The sequence below is a fragment of the Aplysia californica genome, unplaced genomic scaffold (assembly GCF_000002075.1).
Source record: "Aplysia californica isolate F4 #8 unplaced genomic scaffold, AplCal3.0 scaffold00795, whole genome shotgun sequence".
Lineage (NCBI taxonomy): Eukaryota > Metazoa > Mollusca > Gastropoda > Aplysiida > Aplysiidae > Aplysia > Aplysia californica.
The window spans coordinates 128,974-150,490 of record NW_004798065.1 but is presented as its reverse complement, the minus strand read 5'-3'; the positions used below and the strand labels follow the sequence as shown (position 1 = coordinate 150,490).

At 38.3% G+C, this 21,517-nt stretch overlaps 2 protein-coding genes across 4 annotated transcripts in view; both read left to right on the top strand.

Annotated features, from left to right (window-relative positions):
• LOC101849248 (regulator of microtubule dynamics protein 1) overlaps positions 1–9,756 on the top strand; it is an 18,920-nt gene extending 9,164 nt beyond the window's left edge. For all 3 annotated transcript variants that reach the window (XM_005109597.3, XM_005109596.3, XM_005109598.3), the window contains 6 exons: positions 615–690; positions 1,665–1,742; positions 2,549–2,647; positions 3,211–3,264; positions 4,795–4,875; positions 7,118–9,756. In XM_005109597.3, the coding sequence (XP_005109654.1) occupies positions 615–690; positions 1,665–1,742; positions 2,549–2,647; positions 3,211–3,264; positions 4,795–4,875; positions 7,118–7,177 (448 nt within the window). In that variant the 3' untranslated portion in view covers positions 7,178–9,756. The remainder of the gene's footprint in view (positions 1–614; positions 691–1,664; positions 1,743–2,548; positions 2,648–3,210; positions 3,265–4,794; positions 4,876–7,117) is intronic.
• Positions 9,757–14,661: 4,905 nt separating this feature from the next.
• LOC101849008 overlaps positions 14,662–21,517 on the top strand; it is a 9,661-nt gene continuing 2,805 nt past the window's right edge. The window contains exons 1-4 of the mRNA XM_005109595.2: positions 14,662–14,874; positions 16,054–16,182; positions 18,789–18,890; positions 20,179–20,319. Of these exons, the coding sequence (XP_005109652.1) occupies positions 14,827–14,874; positions 16,054–16,182; positions 18,789–18,890; positions 20,179–20,319 (420 nt within the window). The 5' untranslated portion in view covers positions 14,662–14,826. The remainder of the gene's footprint in view (positions 14,875–16,053; positions 16,183–18,788; positions 18,891–20,178; positions 20,320–21,517) is intronic.

Sequence of the window (21,517 nt, the reverse complement as noted above, 5' to 3'; positions counted from 1 at the left end):
GAGAGAGAGAGAGACGAGGGGTGGATACATGTAGATTGAATAATTGATGAATAATTAAAATCAGTTGACATGTATGTCAATCACCCCTTTATTGGCAAAGTGAATTTTAACAGAGCACAATCATGTCGCGTATGTTTGGGGTATTCACTTACCATATCAAAAGGTCAATACTAATACAGGTGGGGGCAGTCAGGCTAAGATTACGACGCTATGTATGTTAGGGCAGTATTATCATACTAGGCTAGTGTCCGAATGACCCTGGTTCGAATCCAAAATGCAACGTTCTTGATCTTGGTTTATGTGGCGTGTGTTGACGACTCTCCACCTATATTATTTTTCGGTCATATCGTGGATGAACATACATTTCGGCTTTAAAACACACACACACACACACACACACACACACACACTCACGCACACACTCCCTCACTCCCGGAAAGAAAAGAACAGAAAACAAAAAACAAAAAAAAGCCTCATCCTTCTAAATTCTACACAGCATAAAAAAAAAATATTTGATGCCAAAGGTGTGTGGTTGTCAGTTTAGTACTACCTTTGCATATATATACTCTAACTGAACGATGTCGTAATGCATGGAATTTCTCCTGTTCTTTCAGGATGGCAATTATAATTGGTAGTGCTACTCAATTTTTACCGGCCCAAGAACAGATAAAAAGTGCTTACTTGATAAGGGTGAGTTTGTTATTCGGAAGGTTCTGTGGTCTTAAGAGTCTACTATGTATGGACTGTTTGAATTCTGCTTGTCTTTGATGCTTCTATATACAAAGTACAGAGATGTTTACCTGGTAAAAAAATAATTAACCCCCTCCCCTCGGCAGTTTTAGATGTTTGTTAAAAGAGTATTTATTTCTTGGTATTTACTTCATTGGCCTACCCCATATTCATTGCAATGTACAAACAGGCAAAATGGGTCTAGGATAAGAAACAAAGTGTTCATAAGAGATTGGTTTTAGCTTTTCTCGTCTTTGTTTGCAGTTCTTTCAGGTCTGAAATGTTCAATATCTGAGCAGAAATGGGTCATCAGGTCAGCTTCAATCGCTCGGCTGTGGCGCTTCCTGCCAGATCCCTTTCTGACCTTTTTCAAACCCTTGAATATTTCTTTTTGAACATATTTTAACATGTTCTATGAGAAAGCCATGACAGGAATGAGTTTAGATGGAGTATGAACAACGGTACGTGTTAACTTGTATTAACTTGTACCAGACATATCCTCATGGATAGCTCATCAACACAACCTTTCACTTTCAGATATAACCTCACGTAATTTCTGTCAAAACTGTCTAAGGCGGACTCCAGTTGTCGTGGACAAAAATGTTGGTCTTAAACAGCTGGCTGTCTTGCTCAGTGCTATCATAGTATTATGAGAATAATATACAAGGGAGGAAATGGGAAGTGGACATAATTGATCTTATACAGGTGGCCATTTGAGCATGTTTGACTGTATGTCCTGAAAGAGAGTTAAGTCCGTACAACTAGAGTGAACAAAGGTACGCTGTATATAGACGAAGGTATGTTGTACTCTTGGTTTTCTTTCGTATGTTGAATATATAGATTCTAACAGGAACAAAAAAATGTATTTTTAGGATTTAGAAATTTTACCTGAACATTTTTCATCAGTTTTCTTTTTTTGTCACTTGCTTTTTCAGGAACACATAACTGCAGCAATCCGATACATGCCCAATGATTCCCTGGTCCATCACATGATGGGTCGTTGGTGCTATTCTGTAAGTAGATGGCGCTGCGGGTCTTCGGTTTTTAATTTTCTCTTTGTTGAAGTACATTTTTTTACATGCTCAGTTATCTTACTTTATTTTACTTTATTCTTCCGCTTGTACTGGTGGGAGTCGCGGGGAGATACAGGCGTCTGTCTGAAGCAAGGCAAGTGGCATGTAGGAGGGACATCCCGTGATCCAGTAGTAGTGGCTACGAAAAGGAAATCCCTGATAAGAAGAAGTAGATGATTTGTAGCATTGACTGAAGTTGTATTTGGATTTTAACAATTTTATATCTTATTATTGTTTGAAATTTTTAAAAGAGATATAATTTTATGGAATAAATTTGTTCCAGACAATTTATTTTGTGTGCGCAATTATGTTTTATCAGTTTACAGTTTATTCATATTATTCATGAACTTATAATCCCATTTAGCATTTCAAATACGGATTCACCTCAACATTATGTACTTTTGACATGTGCTTTCTGCATTTTTCGTTGTAATAATATAGTTATTGTCAAACGAGAGGTGTTTGTTTACTAGTTTTATTTTCCGATTTAGCAAAAATGGTACAAGTTTAACCTTTTCCTATAAGTTGAGATGTTCTTTAATCAGTGTAACTCAGGTTGTGTTCAAGCTAATTTTCCCGTGGTTTCTTTGTCTGGGAATGTAGTGAATGAGTGCACTCATTTAGATGCTGCTAATGATTTTATTTTGTATCCTGTATAAATCGATACAAAAAGGAAAAAAAAATGAATCTTTATTATTTACAAATTTTACCCAAACATTTTTCTTTGGTTTTCTTTTTGTGGACAGGTTTATATGTTGTCATGGGTAGAACGAAAAGTAGCAGCTGCTTTGTTTGCCGAGCCCCCAACGGCGACTGTTGACGATGCTTTGAAATATTTTTCGAAGGTGAGATGAAAGTTTAACAATAATAATGTTTTGTTTTTGGAGGTCTCAGCATTCATTTCTTGGCAGCTTATTTTGTTGCATCTTAGTAATTTTCTTGTAAAATATTAGTTTCACTTATGAGCTTGATTGGTGTCTGTGGTGTTGTGGTTAGGCACTTTGCTGTTTCATGCAGGAGACCTGAACTCGATTCTTGAATGGGGATAACTTTTTGCCAAGGATCCATCTCAGCCTGTGGTACCCCTGACATTCAGGATTAGAAGCCCACCCCTAAATGATCCAAATTGTGTTGAGGGGGATGTGAAAACACTTACTTTAAAAAAATAAATTATGAGCTTATGTTTATCTATACTTCTAATCAAAGATGTTTTAGTTTCTACTCTAGTGGTATATATGCTTCTCGAGACGTTTTAGTATCTACTTCTGTGGATCTATTGTTGTGAATGCAATCAACCTGTGTTTCTCACGCTCATATGACCTTATGCAGTGGAGAGCGTCGTAAAAGTCTTTTTAAACCAAAAGTTTAAAGCTGGCATGAAGTAAATCAGTCCCGCTGTTTTCCTCAGGCGGATGAATTGAACCCCAATAGTTCGGTGGATAATGCTCTGTATCTTGCAAAGGTAAGGTTTATTGTCATTGCCTAAGGCCAAATGAATTATTTGATTTCAATGCAGTTTTGCTTTTTGAAAAGAACAGGTACTAAGATTCTAAAAGTATATTAATAAAAAGGAAAAAAAAAGGAATCATCTAGAAATTGGAAAATGATTATTTGCTCACAAAGTTGATGAATATTTTGGCATCATTATGCTGCTCGTAACTTTGTCCTTTAAAAAAAAAGTGCTGAATTTTCATACATCTCCAATTCGGGCTTAAATGCTTCATTCGTTCGACTACATGGCCAATTTAATTTTCTGAAATAGATTCTGAAAGACTTGTACTTTGTTTTGTTTACTGGCATATTGGACTCTCAATATAGAAACTACAAATTAGTGGAAGATAGTTTAGGCTGACTTAATTTTTTTAAAGATTCTGTTTGTATTATGTTCTCTCAAGGAAATAGAAAAAAGATTATTAGTGCAGCATAAGGGGTATATGTCCCCTTCAACACAGATTATTGAAAAGGTGAGACCTGAGAATTTAATGTCTATGTCCGATAAGACTGAAACAATTTGGCTGAAAGTCTTGAAGACTCTGTGAAACAGCCAGAGTTCAAGAACGCCCTCTTGTGGATTCGAAGCAGGGCCATCCACTGTATAGTCCAGCATGATACCAACTGAGCTAACTGAGTGGCTATCTGGTCATGTGAAGATGCCAATAAATGATCTACATGTAGATGGAAGACAGTCGAGAGATACATTCTTACTGTAACCACAATGTAGACATGAATTTAGTTGTGAGACAATACTCCTTTTTGGACAAGTCAGGTTATATTCTGTGTATGTCTTCCAGGGATGTTTTTGTTGTTTTATTTTAAACGTATGGAATACACCTCGGGGCGGTGCTACTGACTGAAGTTTCTTTAGGCCATTCCCAAAGGGGGGGGGGAATTAATATGTTCTTATGCTCAGTAGAATTGTAAATTGTAAATGGGCTGATTCATCAATGTCAGGCTCATAACTGTGCCTGAATTGCAACAGGGAACTGCTGCTTTTTCTTTCCTAATCCTTACTAATGTCATTTGTTCTCTACTTCTTTTGTATGTTTGTCACACTCTAGTGACCCGCTATTTCCGGGGTGCCTCAATAGTCGAAACAGACTTTGTGCTGTTGAAACTAGTGAGGTGAGCAGAGTAAGTCCGATTCCCTGTAAGGATTTCTCTGTTGACCTCCAACCCTTGACGCTCATATGACCTTATGCTTATGCAGTTGCGAGTGCCGTAAAACCTCTACTAAAATAAAAACTAAAAAAAAGACCTGTTGAAGAGTGAAACAAATGTGTCAACTATTTTAACAGACACCACTCATTTTTTGTGATTCTAATTCTTTAGCGCTTCGCTTCTTATCAGCTACTCTTGTTGCCCACATATATCCATTACCTGAATAGAGAGTGGAAGTCTAAAGTTTGAAATAGGCTTTCAATTCTTCTTTTACTCTTGTTGGTCAATTCCTCATCCTTGCACATATTTCTTGTCAATATTTTGACTTTTTCAGTGCTATATTGCAAAAAGGAACTACAAGTCTGCAGCTAAATGGCTTCAAGAAGGTGACATGATGACAGCATCCTGTCGAGATGTAAGAATTGCTCCCCTTTCGGTACGATTAAATTATAATTGCACTCGTCAAGACCCAGTTGGTTGGCGGTTGGCTTTAGTGTTGGCCTTTGCACTCTGGTTTGCGTTGGTTTTATAGAGTGTGAACCCTCACGCTCTACCAGGTATGTTTGCTTCTGAGTGGAAAGAGAATTCACTCTACAGGTGAAAGTTGTGGACTTATAAAATGTTCTGAAAAAGGTGTTGAAAAGAAGCAGGCGTGTTGTTTTTCCGTGGTTGGAAGAATTGTACAGCACACTGACAGTCACCTCTTGCAAAGGAAGGAGTCTTATTCTTGTGTCACGTTTTTAAAGTTTTTGTTCAGTTCAGCTTACATTGTTTCTGGATGGTTTATTTATTGTCCTGTTCTCTGATGAGGTCGGTAAAGTGCTGAATGTTGAATATTATGTTTTAATATTTTTCGTTCTTTCTTTCCTTTTAATTTGAGTGAATTCACTTCTTCGTAGCGGGTCTTGTGTTTTATCAGTGCTCTGGTGTGCTGGCTGATTTGATAAGATATGACGAACGCGGCTAATTTCTAGCTCATATTTTGCTCTTGAGCATACCCAGTGACTTACACATTTGATGCCACTACTACAAACATAGCTACTCTCTTTAACGTTTATACCATATCTGGTACATTGATACTCTCTAACACAGGTTTCAATAGGAGGTAAAAATCAGTTGTGAAAAATGCATGCTAAGACCTAACATTTTTTATTATGAATCCTTTACTCTTGAACCATCAAGTCTGTTTCTTACAAGATGAAGCAGTTTTAGCTCAGCTTTAGTTTTCAGAGTTTTTTCCACTAAAATGTGTAAGGGTGTGTATATTTCAGATAATTTATTCCTTTCTTAGTTGTGACAATTAACTTCTTTGTGACCGTTTCAGTACTTCGCACAGCTCACTTATCATGCCAAGATGCTAGGTTGTAGTGTGCACGGCGTAGGAATAGTTGTTTGACTATTTTTCTAAGGCAGGACCTTATGCTGTGCAAATTATAGCAAACTTTTGATGCTTTACTACCGATTTTAATGTAAAATCAGCGTGCAAAAAAAAAAAAATGAATCAGATTCTTAGCAATTGAAAATGTATGAAAACATGTAACATTTTCCTGCGAAAGTTTGCTTTTAGTCGAAAGTGAGGGATAAAGAGGTGTCTCTCTTTTTCACTCTCTTTGTTCACCTTTGAAGTGAAAGCGGTAGGAGTGCAGACATTTGGGTCTGGAGATAATGAACAATGAAACTTTAAGCCATTTTGAAGCCGTAGATGAAATTGTAACACCTTTGAGAAAACCTAGCGGAACTATTGAGGCTCCGTCAACACTTGAAAACAAGGGGAAGCAGCTAAAGGGTTATGCTTAATTATCTTTCAGCGTTTTTTTTTTTTTTTTTTTGGGGGGGGGGGGGGGGAGGGACAGGAGCTTCATTCTAAATGGCAAGCATGTTTCCCTGAAATAGTAGCTCATATTTTTATTTATTTGTTAAAAGGTATGGTAGAAGTGTGTACCTCAATTTAAGTTGTGTGTAATTTTGTTGAATTCCAGATAGTGGTTTAATTTTTACATATATTCACTCTGGTTACCTTCTGTAAAGATGAGAGAGGAAGTCGGGTAATGAAGACAACCTCCTTTTTTACCATGTGCTGTGAATTTGAACTCCAAATTAAAATTCAGAAGAGAAGTGTGGGCTGAAAAAGTTGTCCTACTGAATGCCTGCTTGAAGATTTATTATTCTCTTGAAGTTTCATGTCTTTAATTTCTTTTTGGTACATTATTCTCTCTCAATTTGAGACATTTGTATGTATATCTTGAAACAATTTTTAAACAATGCAAACTTGTACTTTTGGTTTTCCTTTTAGTAGAGGCAAGACCGCTGAAGGTGAAATTAACATTTCTTCCCTTAACTTTTAGGGTATGTTCTGAGGAGTAGATCTATAGATTTTGGTTTCAAAATTTTTGGAAAGGTTTACTAATTTGCACATTGTGTCTTGATAATATTCTAGTAACACAATTAAGAAGAAAGTTCGTGCAAAAAAATATTCCAGGTACTGTCGGTATCGTTTGGGCCTTGACAATTCAGTGGATAGCTTTTGACTGCTGTATAAGATCTGATAAGTTAATTTGCAGAAGAAATATGAGTATGCTCAGGTATTTTGTAAGATGATTTGATTTTTCTCTTTCTTCCTTTAACAAATTTCAAATGTTGTATGTTTTTGTTTTCAGGATCGAAAGTCCCTAGAAGAAATCCGGGAGCTGTTACCAAAGTACATTTCGTACTTGTGAGGGGGGAGCCTGTGACTGCCCTCACCATTGTGCTGCTGTTTGCTGATGCCACGTGGGTGTTGGACTCGACTTCTTGCTGACCTGGTTTCTTCGCCTGGATGTTTTTCTAGAACGGGAAGGGAAAGAGATGAAATATTTAATGTGCCATGAATGGAAAACAAAAGTTGTTGGTTCATGTGCAGATTTTGTTCAATGGTTCTTCCAGAATGTTTGTGTCAATCAGAATTTTTATATTTCAACGTATTCTACAAAGAAATTTTTCATGACTTGGATTTAGATGTTTTGTGCATTTGCGTGGTTTTCTGATGATGTTCTTATAACGTCTGCATTTAGGGAAGTTTTAATCAAAATGATCAAATCTTTGTCTTCAGTGCATACTTCTGCTTTTATGTTGATGAAAGGTTCAACATGTGCGTCAAAGGTGTAGACTTGTCTGAGGTCTTTTTGAGTATGGTTTATTTTAAAGAGGTTCTATTGCTTCCTAGCTTGTAAGACTGGAAACCTAATGTTTCTTCTGTTGTTGTGGTGCTCAGATAACCCACACTTTGTAATGAAGGATTTTTTGACATTTTAAAGAAACTAGTGAACTGTTTATATCAAACCCTGGGAAAGTCAGGCGGAAAATACACAACCTTTAAAGGAGATACAACGTGTAAAACATGGAACATACACTTTTTATGAATTTGAAATTGTGTTGTTTTTTAAATCAGTTTTTCTGTCTGATTATTATAAGAATTGTCCTTAGATTTACTGAAAATGTTTGTAAATGTTCTGTATGGTCTTTTGAAGTTCTTGACCCAAGAAATCAGTGAAAATATGTCTTCTTGGTCCCCAAACTCACAGAACAACATACACACACTGTGGCAGGTATGGTTTAAAACTTTCATTTCCCTATTTTCCAATTCCATAGATTATATCACTTCTGTGACAAAACTGACCTTAAATGTCCTGGAAATAATCCCCCCCCCCTCCCCAATTTGGCATGGAATGTCTTTTTACAGTTTTGAAATAGGATAGCTCAGCATATCATGGTGGTAATTTTTTTTTTTTTTTCATGGTTTGTTCAGAGCATCGTGATATTTTGTTTATCCTTAAATTAAAATATGATAGTTCTTATGCTCAGGACAGCTGTAGGACAATAAGTTATGTGTTACAATAACCATATTAAAGCCATTTTTTCTAATGCTTTGATGGTTTGTGATATGAGAAATCGGTGCCATGCGACTTTCCCACCTGTGAGCTCGGATTTTTTAAACATTTGCACTTAGATGGATTGAAGGTTTGCTTTGAAGTATTGGAGACTGCTATAATTGTTTTCAGTATCTTTTGGTTGTTATTTTTGCTTTAGTACATTTGTACTATGACGGATTGAAGGTTTGCATTGAAATATTGGAGACTGCCATCATTGTTTTTAGTATCTTGTGGTCTAAATTGAGAGACAAGTTCAAAGTTCTGGGACTGCCGCTTTGCCACTTACATGTGGTAGTATATTGTAGGTTGTATTGCATCGAATCCGCTTCTTATAATATGTTATGTACACGTTATATGATGGTATGCCGATTAGTTATCCACATTTTAACACTTGACAGTGATCATGCACATGGTCTTTTTTCCTCTTGATTTCTTTTTTTTTTTCGCTTTGACCAATTTTTTATTCTCCTGTTTTGAACCTAAAAGGAAAATGGACATTTTTATGTGTATGACTAATTGGCATAAATTCTGTCTTCATATGTTGGAAATGAATCATTCTCGCCTGTGATATGATGTCAAAGTATTATTATTATACTAAGTTTTTTTTGTATTCTGGTTAGGTAATGACATTCTGTTATTGGTGATACATTAGGTTAGTCAAAAGGATATGCAATGTCACTACAGTTAGACCTGCCTCTGCGGTGCAATGGTAAGTCTCATCTACTGACATGTATAGCAAAAGAAAACGATTTTGATTCCTATTTGGAGACGAGATATATATCTGGCATTCTGATAAAATGGGTACTGACAAAATCAGTTGCTTCTTGGATTTCAGCCTGATGGAAATAGATAGATAGGTCAAATTTATATAGGTTGAGTTTTCAAAATTTATTATTAGTATGAAGTGATAGAAAATATGTTAAGGTTGAAGAGAATGGCATTGGTTTAGAATCCTATATAAATTACCTTTGTGTTGATTTTTGGCGGAAATCTCCATTCTTGGATTGCGAGAAGTAACTCATTTTGTCAGCATGTTTCACATTGTCTTTGCTTTCCTGCTAGATGTAGTTTCATACACTGCTCACTCTGATCATTTTTAGGGAGAGAGGGTAGAAGCAGTCCTTCTCCTCCTCCTCCTCCTCTAATGGTCTAAATAGTGTTGAGTGGGGTGCAAAACTTTGACGTTATTTACGTTAATTCCCACAGTTTTAGTCTTGCTGTGGGGGTTGAAACCGGTGCCCTTTGGTTTACTGTCACGTAATAGAGCTTGTGGTGGGCTAGGTTTGTGTGAGTGGGTGGTTGGTGGGTGCTCTGATGTGGTTTAGTCCTTCTTTCTTATCGAACATCTTATGTCCTTATCTTTCTTTTTTCTTTTTTACGTTTGTTATTCTCTAGTAACAACTGTAATCTTTGGCACTTATATAACCTTATTGTGTTGCAAGTGCTGTAAAACACTTATGAAAAACAAAAAAAGAACCCAAACAAGTGTGTGTTTATATTACTCGACATTTTCGAAAAAAATTTAACTCAAATTGTTGGAAACAAAATGACCTATTCCGAAAGGAAATTATGACCTTTAACAAGGTCATATGTCAAAAAGGGGATCATTTCTACATTTTTGCAGCTATGTCACACCGTCGCCCATTGGCGTCCCATGGGGGAAAGGACGTCTTCTTACTGATGCCGATCGACATCCCATGGGGCAAAGTGTTACATTACATCCTAGATAAAGTGTATGGACTGTCATACGAGATATGTGTGGAGATTTGTGTTTGTAAAACTCTTTGCAGTTAAGTATGTTAGCACTGAAAAATTTTGTTAGTGAGAACATTACTGAAAAGAAATCCACTTTTATATTATATCTGTCCTGTATGGTTAAGGGGGACTTGATTATGTTATTGCCCCTATGTGACCTCAATGATTTGTTGTGGATTTTCTATATTTTCTCTGTATTACATATGATGTATAAGTAGGCCAGTAAATGATCAGCATTCTCTGATAGTAGCACTTTTTAAAAGAAAGAGTCTAGCATGCACATAGTGAACACGCACATAGCAAAACACACACACATTGAACAGAACATAGATAGCGAAATTCATGCGAAATTGAAAAGATCTCCGCATTCTGTTGACTTTGCTATGTGGATGCTAGACTATATATATCTTTGTGTGATGTATTCTGTTTTGTTTGTTGTTTTATATGAACACACAATATGTTACATTCCGTCCAGCACAGACTCGGATGACCAGTTTCTTATCAGCACTTTTCCCCCATTTCTTTATTGTTTCTCTTTTCTCCTTTTCATTGAGTAATTCTAAGACCATCTTTGTATCTATGCACTTTTCTTCGACTTTGTAGAGTAGATATCGATCGACGTTTTGATGCACTTAATTATTACCCAGACCAGCTGGAGAGGTTCCAAGTTTTAATTCTAGCAGGATCCACATCAGCAATACCTGTTTTCCCTCAGGGCATTTAACTTCAACAATGACAAAGAAAGACAACACTGAGGTTTCCTTTAACTGCTTGATATGATTGTAAAACCTACTCCTTGTAATCGAGGTTGGGATGATTGTTTGAACTTTTGTTCTGGCGTATTCTTTTGTCTTTTCTAGTTATAGGAGCGCCTGATCAAATTCAAATATTATATTTTATATATATATGTGTCTTTTCAATACCTCTCGCTTATAATATCTAAAAGCTCTATGGATCGGTGACATGTTGTGAAGATGCAGTTTACTGCCATATAAAAAGTAAAATTTTGTAATGTTTAGAAATTGTAGTATATTATTATGTGAAGGTGGTTTTTTTATTTTAAGCACATACTTTAATATCTTTAGAGTTTATTTTTAAGTTTAGGTGTGTAAGACATTGATGAAAGTAGCAGTCATTTTCTTCATTTTTAACCAAGACTGCTACTCAGCACACAAGAATGAGAAGTAAATGTATTTATGAGCTTAAAAGTGTTATATCAAGTTGCATGCGTGTTCGCATCTACACAGGCTTCTACTATTATTATTATGAATAATAATACTTGCATATATAATATATAGTACATTTTCATAAGAGAGTAACTACTAGACCACGGAGGCCACAACTAACGTGTAACTTGCTTTGTTACACTGTTTCAACAGTTGATGATGAAATATACTTTTTGAAATGCCGTTGTGCATTTGATACTACAATACACTTGACTTGTGGCTTAAGATAATAATAATAATAATAATGAAGATCATTTCTATAGCGCCCACTCCCGTGTAAACACAGCTCTAGGCGCTTTACATAAATGCATGTAAGAGATACTGTGAAACATGGCCGGTGTCACGTGCAATCCACTCAAGTCTGTTTGGGTACTTTTTACACCAGAGACAAAAGACGGTTTTGTTGCGTTGTGAGTTGTTCCTATCAGGAATCCTGAAAAGCAAGAAAACAGTCATCCTAAATCATAGCATTTAACTGTATTTTTGTGATGTTGAAAGGTGCATCTTTGATAGAGCATTGGGAGGGTGTGAAAATTGAAAATTTTCCAGATTTCGACTTGAATGGATGACTTGCCACAGCGACCTCTTCATTGTGGATTAACTCAATGAGGACACGCATGTTTGATGACGCGCTGTTTTGGGAGACTTTAAAAAAGAAGCATAACTTTATTACTCATTCATATTTTTCATTTCTGCATTTTGAATCTGAAACGTAAAAAGGCAGGCAACAACATGCATACAGTGAAATACTCAGATTTGTGTTTTGTTTCTAATTTGTGTATGTTGGTTTAAAACGTACCGGAACATTGCTTTCTGTCCTCTGCTGGTCGGATGTATGTGTCCACTAAATTCTCAAAGAGTTCAGATTTGCAAAGGAGATTCCGGCAAGACGTACAGTGTTGGGCTGAAATCGAACACTTTCATCGTTACTGAACAAGGGTCTTGTGCTGTTGTATACACTTCTGAGATGAAGCAGTCCGGTGTGATTTGGAGAAATCATTGTACAATATAGGTTTTACGTGCAGCCAGATTTTTATATCAAGACAAAATTATCTAGACTTTCTGAGGAAATACTCCTACGTTCCTGGGTGTATCATTGGTTAATGAGTAATATGGGATATTGAGAAACAAAAATGAGTGACACAACTTTATCATTGTAAAGTGTGAATGATTGAGAAAGTCTGTGATCATCATATCAAATGATACATACATATACATTCAGTTTATGTTTATTATGTTGAGGTCACAAGTGACTTGTGAAAATGGCGTACATTTTTGACTCTCCACGTACTTTGGATTTTTTGTTGACTTGTTCCCACCATGGACTCTAAAGAATGCTTGAGAGAGTTCCAGATACATTTGTACCTGTTGAAAAAAAAAGAAGAAAAAAAAAAAGAAAGAGGGCGAAAAATAAATATTACTTTTTTTTTTTACTTAAATGATGTGTTTCGTTTTTTTTATCACCAATGTTTTGTTTTGTTCAGTTTTTCCTGTTGATCTCTTTCTGTCTTGCAGTGTAGGTAGTTGGTGGTTTCTCTGCTGTGGTTTACTCTTTCTTCCCTGTCGAAGATTTATCCTTCTTATCTGGCGTTGGTAGTCTAGTGGTTAGGCTACCCGTTTCGTATCCTTGAGGTTGCGGGTTCGAGGGTTTGAGCCACAGGCCCGACGTTGTGTCCTTGGGAAAGGCACTTTACATGCATTTTCTTCACTTCACCCAGGTGGAAATGGCTACCCAGCTATAGACAGCGAAAGATCTTGTCAGTATGTTGGTGTTTTAACGCTGCTGGGGTAACAGTAAAGATTCTAAAGCGCATAGGGCTTGCTGTTGAGCGGGAATTTACGCTATACAAAATGTTATCTATTATTACTCTTATCTCTTCTACTTTTTGTTTGTTTGTTTGTTACTCACTTGTTACAGCTCCATTCTTCGCCCCAGGGATACAACATCCCAGTAGAAAGATGGAGATACTCGACCAAAATGTTCACCATACACGAATTGAACTGAGGTATTCTGTGTGCGACAGCAAAATATCTAACCCCTTCTCTAGAAAAGCTGGTCTGACTTCTTGGTAGCAACAGAACAAAAGTATTTGATAGTGAAATACATATGTATACACTGTATACATTTTTTTTCTTTTTTAAACTAAGAAGAAAGAGAAGGATACAAATGTGTAGCCTTGTGCAGCACCATAAGAGACAAAATGACGCTCCGGAGTGAAGAATCGGTTCCCAAGCACTCGCCAATGCTATCGGCATGTGTTGCCTGGCTGAGGCATTGATCAGTCGTGCCAGCATGCTGGATGTGATACTTACTACTTACTTACTTGGTTGGAGAATAGGCATCGTTTCAGGGGGCACCATGCCATAACTGCACCTCCCTCCTCTCCAGGATCCATGAATGGGTCTGCTTGCTGATCGTGCCAGTAATCAGCTGGAGACAAAAATTATCACGCTAGATAATAGCATGCAGATAAATAATAACATTATCGTCAAGCTCAAAAGATAAATGCTAAAGTCATTTATAGCCATTTAGAGAAAATGAAAAACAAAACGGTTAACAAAGAAGAGCGGTTAACAAAACAAGAAGAGACAACATAAAAAAATGAATTCATAAGGGACACCGTAGGAGCAACACCAGTCCTACCACACATTGAAAAAAAAAAAAAGATCCAGTGGTTCAGACACCTCACGCGGATGCCCTCAAACCATCCAGCTCTGAGAGCATACAACATTAAATATTCTGGCTGGAGAGCAAGAGGAAGACCAAGGCGACGATGGAGTGAGTCTGTGGCAGACACCCTCTCAGCTCACGGGATGTCCCTCCTCCTACAGGCCACTTGCCTTCCTGCAGACAGACGCCAGTGTCTCCCCGCGATACCCACCGGCACAAGCGGAAGAAAAAAGTAAAGTAAGTAAAGAAAAACAAAACAAAAACCCAACTGTTTCTTTCCAACAGTTGACTCTCTGAAACGCTTGAATTTTGGTACACTAAACTGATTTGATAGTTAGATTACTCCTGTTTTTTTCTCCCAGTAAAGTATATTACCAAGCTATATGACAAGACGATAATGTTTATATTACTCTTCATTTCAGAACCAAAAACTTCAAACCGGCCAAGATTACGTAGGCAATTATTGTATGAGCGTGAATATGTCACAGCACAAACCCTGTACTACAGATTTTAGAGGGTTATGTTGGATTTGCGCTTAGAAAATTTGCTTGAAAGAAGACATCAGTACAAAAGGAAAACGGAAAACCCCAACAAATGCACCAAATTGCAGCAGTTCGAATTAAAAATGAACAAAGCGGAAACCATACCTAATTATTGGAAAGAAAAAAATCTAGATCTTAGATTAATCTAGATCTAGTTCTAGGCTAATATAAGAGGTAATCAGAAAGAATAAACTTTTGCGTTCATGCACTGATAAGTTGCAAGTCCCAAATTACGAGCGCCTCAATCTTTCATTCTCCAAAAAAATGGCAAATGCAATCCCATTTGTTGAAGGCAAGCTTGAACAGAGGAAAGTATGTTCTTCAGTAGATCTAGAATCTAGATCTAGACTTCTATGTTTTTCCTATTAAAGTCTCCCTTGAAATATTGGGCCTGTGATCACAGTTGCCACTTCACTTGTGTTACCCTGCTTGAGTGAAAACAACAACATTATCACCACCACCACCTCCACCACCACCACCAACAACAACCCTACCAATTGTGACGTGCATTGTTTTGAAAAAAATATTTTTGGTAAGTGTTTTACGGCGCTCGCAACTGCATAAGAAGGTCATGTGAGCGCGCGGGACACATTTAACATTTTCAGTAGGTAGAAAATTTTGAATTTTGCCCAGGTGGCGGCAGAAGCCTACTTTGATCGATTTTGGACCACTAAGGGATCTTTAACGTGCGCAACTTGCACACGAGACCTCCGAGATTTTTCGCCCTTGTCCCAGAAGGCTAGGGGTACACCTTTCCTACCAGAAGACCAGGGGTATGGCTGGAAGACAGCAGTAAAAAGGAGCCAATGAGTAGCTCTAGAAAGGCGGCAGAAAGAGTCAGGAGCCCAGAGGTGGGGGCAAAGGAAGTGAGTGGGTGGGGGCAGAAAGTGGAGATGAAAGCAAACGACAGAACATTGCTAGAGAGCAGGAAAGGAGGTGAAAGGAGACAATTTCAGAGAAGGAAAAAACGTTTTCGGTCACTACCCAGATTTGAACCCACGACATTTGAATGAGTATTGAGAGGCGACCACCTTAACCTCTAGGCCACGAGAGCCCTCTCCAACAACAACAACAACAACAACAACAACAAAAACAACAGCAACAACAACAAAACAAACAAAACCACACCAATTGTGACATGCGTTTGTGTCTGAAAGGGCATCAGCTCATTGAAAGGACACCCCCCCAAAAAAAAAAAATAAAAAAAATAAAATAAAAAGTAAATTACGATAAAATGAAATAACATTAAAAATACTACTTAAGTGTTAGGTCGTAAAGTGTTCAGAAGCCCTTCTAAATTTTAAAGGAAATATTAATGCAACAAATAGTAACCGAGCACTATATTATAATTATAATATGATGATATTATCATTCCAGGCTTGGGGTGATCTGCTCCTGGAGAAATATGACCATTATTGTGAAGAAATGGAGAACAATTAATACAAAATACCTTTTCAGCAACAGTATGACACTGCCCCGATCTCTTCCTAGGCTGTACTTTTCTGCAAGACGTACTCCCCCGAGAGCAAAGCTTGTCAAGCGATTCTGAGAGGCTACCCTGAGCTTACTGAGGATTACTTGGAGTGTGTGGCGATAGAGAAGAGGGGAGATTGCTCTGAGGTAAGGGTATTTTTCCCCTTTTAAAAAGTTTTTGGTTTTGTAGTTCTTTTTGTGCTTTCTTTGCTGTAATTTGTACCTAAAGGCTGCAATGTTTGGTCCTGTATTATTACTTTCAGGTACGGTATTATAAGAGTGTTCAGCTAAAATCATTATAAATATATTTTTCCTCGTTATTGCTGTTTCAACCAAGTCTTACATCTCATCTCGATGTTTTCTATTCTGTGTTCTGTACTGGGACCAAAACGCTGCTGTACGAATTAATGGAGAATACAGTGAAAATTAGCAGATCAGGCGAGGAGTGAGGCAGGGGTGTGTTATGTCACCAGACTTCTTTAACATGTACAGTGAAACAATCCTTAGAAACATAAAAGAATGTCCAGGCCTCAAAGTTAATGGAGAAAATATTAATAACATCAGGTATGCAGATGACACGGTTTTAATAGCAGGCTCCGAAAAGGACCTTCAAATGCTTCTAGATACTGTTGTAAAAGAAAGTGAACGTAAAGGATTGTTGTTGAATGTAAAGAAAACAGAATGCATGGTAATATCCAAAAAAGCAGCAAATCCTAGTTGTAATATCATTAGCAAAGGTGAAAAGATCAGACAAGTCCAACAGTTTAAATATCTAGGATATATGATAACATCTGATGCCAAATCTTCCGCAGAAATAAAAAGGAGAACTGCAATGGCTAAGGCTAGTTTCAATAAAATGAGCCCAATCCTGAAAAATAGAAACATATCAATGAACACCAAAATGAAAGTCCTGAAATGCTATGTTTGGTCAACCCTTTTATATGGCTGTGAATGCTGGACAATCACTAAAGACAGTGAAAATAAAACAGAGGCAACAGAAATGTGGTTTCTTAGGAGACTGCTAAGAGTATCGTGGAAGGAAAAGAAATCAATTGATGTAGTGCTTGATGAAGCCCACGTGGGACGCTCAATGTTAAAAACAATCAGGAAACGACAAATGCAGTTTTGGGACACCTGAATAGACATAAGGGTCTTGAACATCTAGCTCTCACTGGCAAAATTGAGGGCAAGCGAGGCAGGGGAAGGCCCAGAACAACATACTTAGGGAACCTAAACAAATGGGTAACAGGGAAAGATCAGGGAAACGTAGCTTTTCTGAGAGCATCCGAGCAAAGGAATGAATGGAAAATCATGATCGCCGATGTCTGTCGCAGATCTGGCACTGGATGATGATGATGATGATGTTCTGTTATGACTTTGATAACCCCACAACATTTTATTCTAATATCAAACACAAAAGTGTATTAATTGGTCTGACATTGCGGTTCTCAGTTTTGAAATTGATAATTGTAGATTCTCACTGAATTACAAGTACATCCTGTATACGAGAGAGAGAGAGAGAGAGAGAGAGAGAGAGAGAGAGAGAGAGAGAGAGAGAGAAAGAGAGAGAAGGTTGGGGGGGGGGAGGGGGTTGTAGAAGAGAGCAACATGTGAATACATAAATTACATCAGGTATCCAGTTCTTACCCTGCCATCAACAAGGCGAAACTGTGAACTGTGACGTAGTTTTTGTCGTTTCACCCAGGGATGCTCTCGGTTAGGATTTGTTCCATTTTTTTCCAAAAATTTAGAAGAGCTTTTGAACACTTTACGCCCTACCTAACCAACGTATATTTGAGATGATTCTGAGGAGCGCTCCGTCTACCAAGACCAAAATGGACTGTGTAGGCGACAATATCTTAAAACAGAGAGTGGACAAACACGATATTATGATCTCTTCCCCACCCGGGAATCGAACACATTTCTTTTGTATGAACGGCTAGAGAACCTAACTACATGTATTTCACCAGTGACAACGGTTCTTAGAGTTGATATTTATATTATCGTACTTTGCATTTATTTTGCAAGACCTAATCATTAACAATAACATTCTAAGATGGTCTGAACAACTCTGCAACAAATAACACAATGAGAAATACAGCTGATCCAGGAGACAGACAACAGGATGGAGTGGGGTACCATGATCGTCAATGTCTACTCCAGGCCTGCCACCCGAAGAAGATCCATTGCAGCAGTGACAACGGTTCCTAGTGTAGATCTTATACTTCTCTGCAAGCAAAACGACCATGCCCGCCCCCTCTCTCTTTCTCTATCTATCTATCTGTCTGTCTATCTATCTATCTATCTATCTATCTATCTATCTATCTATCTATCTATCTATCTATCTATCTATCTATCTATCTGTCTATCTAACCCCCTATAGGCGACGGGCTAGAACTCAAATTGCAACTGGATCGGAAAAGTATATAAAGTATCTCCCTCCTCCATTCTTTCTCTATATCACCCCCCCCCCCCTCTCTCTCTCTCTCTCTCTCTCTCTCTCTCTCTCTCTCTCTCTCTCTCTCTTTCCCCCCTCTCCATCCACCCACCCCCTTTCTGTCTCTGTCTGTCTCTGTCTGTCTCTGTCTGTCTGTCTGTCTGTCTGTCTGTCTGTCTGTCTGTCTGTCTGTCTGTCTGTCTGTCTGTCTGTCTGTCTGTCTGTCTGTCTCACCCCCCCCTCTCTCTCTCTCTCTCTCTCTCTCTCCCTCTCTCTCTCTCTCCCCCCCCCCCCTCTCTCTCTGTATTCACCACAGGTAGAAGACTACCTCCACAAACTCTCGGGCAAGAACAACCGCGAAGTTCCCCTGCTGTTCGTGGACACCCGCTGTGTTGGAGGCTACTCCGAGATCATCCAGGTTACACGCAACTAATCATCCCCATTGTTTTTTTCTTTTACTTTTAAATGTTAGCCGATATAGGGTACCAGAACTTTTGGTAGGCAAAAACCCGGTCTTGGCTAAAAACTACGCTATAGAGCAGTCACAAATTCGTGACGCAAACTTACTGTAAAATGTTACCTCAACTGTCGAACATAAACTGTCCAGTTTTTACTCAATGACTCGGATCAATATTGTGACGCGTCCCGACGGTTTGGTCCACATGGTACATCGAGCTGAACAGCAGAAATTGCCAAAAAAAACACACGTGGGTCTAAAAATAAATATTTTGTGTGTTTGAGTGGGGGAGGGAGATACTTTACTTACTTTTAGATTTTTGAATGACTTTTCTGTCGGAAATTCAATAAATTATTATTTTTTTTCTGCTAAATATGTTTTTAAAGCTATTTTGGAGAATGTCTTTGTTTTCAGATGAAATTATTTTCAAATCTTTGATTGCGAATATCTCTTTTTTTGTGCCTCGAACAGCTGTGATGCATTCCAAAATTAAATTGTGCTTCGTTTCGTTAACTATTATCGTATTCATTTGATATTGGTGTCATATGAAGGGGGATTATGTCCTCTTTACATCTGCAGCAAAAACTCAAATAATGAAATCTATACCTAGTGGACCAAACCAAAGGGACTCGTCACACTATTTCTAAAAACGCCCATTAGCTGTATTCTAGAAAATTCCAACAACTACTAATAAAAAATCCAGCGGGGTTGTTTCCACAGATTTGAAAAGGTTTACATCTCATCATCTGGGACGCATATTTACATTCTGAAAGGATCTTTAAAAGAGAATGACCACCGAAATGTGGGAGTGTGGATATTCTCAAAAAAACAATGAAGAAACGGGTAGTGGTGGTTTTAAGGGGGAAGGGGAGTTAATTGATTGCCTAATGTTGATTTGCTATGTTATTTTTAACCGTAATCAGACAGAGTTCCCACTAAGCCGAGAAATCTCTCGAAAGTGTACTCCATAACAAAAACCCCCAAAACCAAACAAAAACCAAACAAAACCAACAACAATCAACCCGAGAGAATCGATAAAGAATATTGCAGCAACTCGATCAACATCTAAATCCATGCCCATCTGTACCAAGTTGCAAATTGGGAAATGCCTATTTTTTTTCGATAAGCCATGACCTTCCCATGCCCATCTGTAATAAGATGCAAGCTGGGAATTGTCAATTTTTTTCTCGACAAACCTTGAGCCTGCCACGGCCATCTGTACCAAGTTGCACGCTACACGTACCCCCAGATGCAGTCGGCCGGCCGCCTGAAGGACTTCATCAAGGACATTGTGTCCCCACGGCAGAAAAAACCAGATGACGACGACCCGATCTACAGGTACCTGGATCTCCGTGTCCGCCCGTTGGACGACACAGAGATCATCATCAAGGTAACTTTTGAAACGACGGTAAGTTTCTATAGCTCTCCTTGGCGTAGTGCTATCCGAGATGGACGTTGAATTTAGAGGTTCGGACACCTCTTAATTTCCTTTTTTAAATCTACAATTTTCACAGAGGTGAAAAAAAGCTCATTGTCATTCTAAACCAATTATACAGTAGCGTCCGCCTAAGATCGTGGAGCTTTGGTGCAAGCAAAATACAGGATCTTAGGAGAACGGGATCTTAGCCGACTTACCTAGAGGATAATTCACGATGACTCATGGTCTGGCCCACAACCGGTTAAATGTTCTTCCCTTATTCTGAAATGAACTGACGTGATCCATAAGTGGGTTTATGACTTGTGGCCAGCAAAGGGTGGTCAACCGTGATGACCAATCACAATAGATCTAATGGCATGAGGCATGCAATTTTTACTCAACCAATCGTTAATCTCAAGATCTACTCCGATCTTATTGCTTCTTCTCCTTACCAAAACAGAATGTATATTATATTTCCATCTCTGACCGAGTTCTTCCGCCTCTGTCGTAACACATCATTGTGTCGTGACCGCACCAATTAAAATTCAGTCTGTCAACCGAATTGGAGGGAAAAAAAGGGGGGCAGAGACAACTACAACTGCAGTGGTAAAGGAAAAGTTCACAGGTCGATTTAATCCCGTTTGAGGCAGACTGGAACTGTAGGCCCTACACATCCAGCTTGTGATATAAGTTCGTGTGGAGAGCTCAGGTGCGAGTGCGATGTTTGAGGAAAACCCTCGCGTCAACGACTTGACACCTCTGTGTGATCCCGCCTAGGCAAACATTCTAACGTTTCGTCAAGATTTATTACAACGGAGCTGTTATCAACTGCACCAGCCTGTGTTTTTTCCCGTAAATTATTATCTAAAATGCGGTATCTTTGCCGAATGTAATCCTCCATAGCGGGATCTTAGGGATGACTTTGGTGTAGTAAAAATTATGTTTCCTTTAAACGAAGCGAACTGGGATTGTAAACGGATGTATTGCAGGTGGAGACAACTGTACTAAAACACCCCAATCAACTGTGAAAGCGAATTGGTCCAAAACTGTTACACCTGCATAGGTGTCCTCCATTTTCTTCTGCTTGCCTGGCGGGTCACGACGGACTAAATTACTGTGACTATCCCAGATGCCCCCGGGGCGACTTGTGAGTCCACATGGAAAGGAAAAT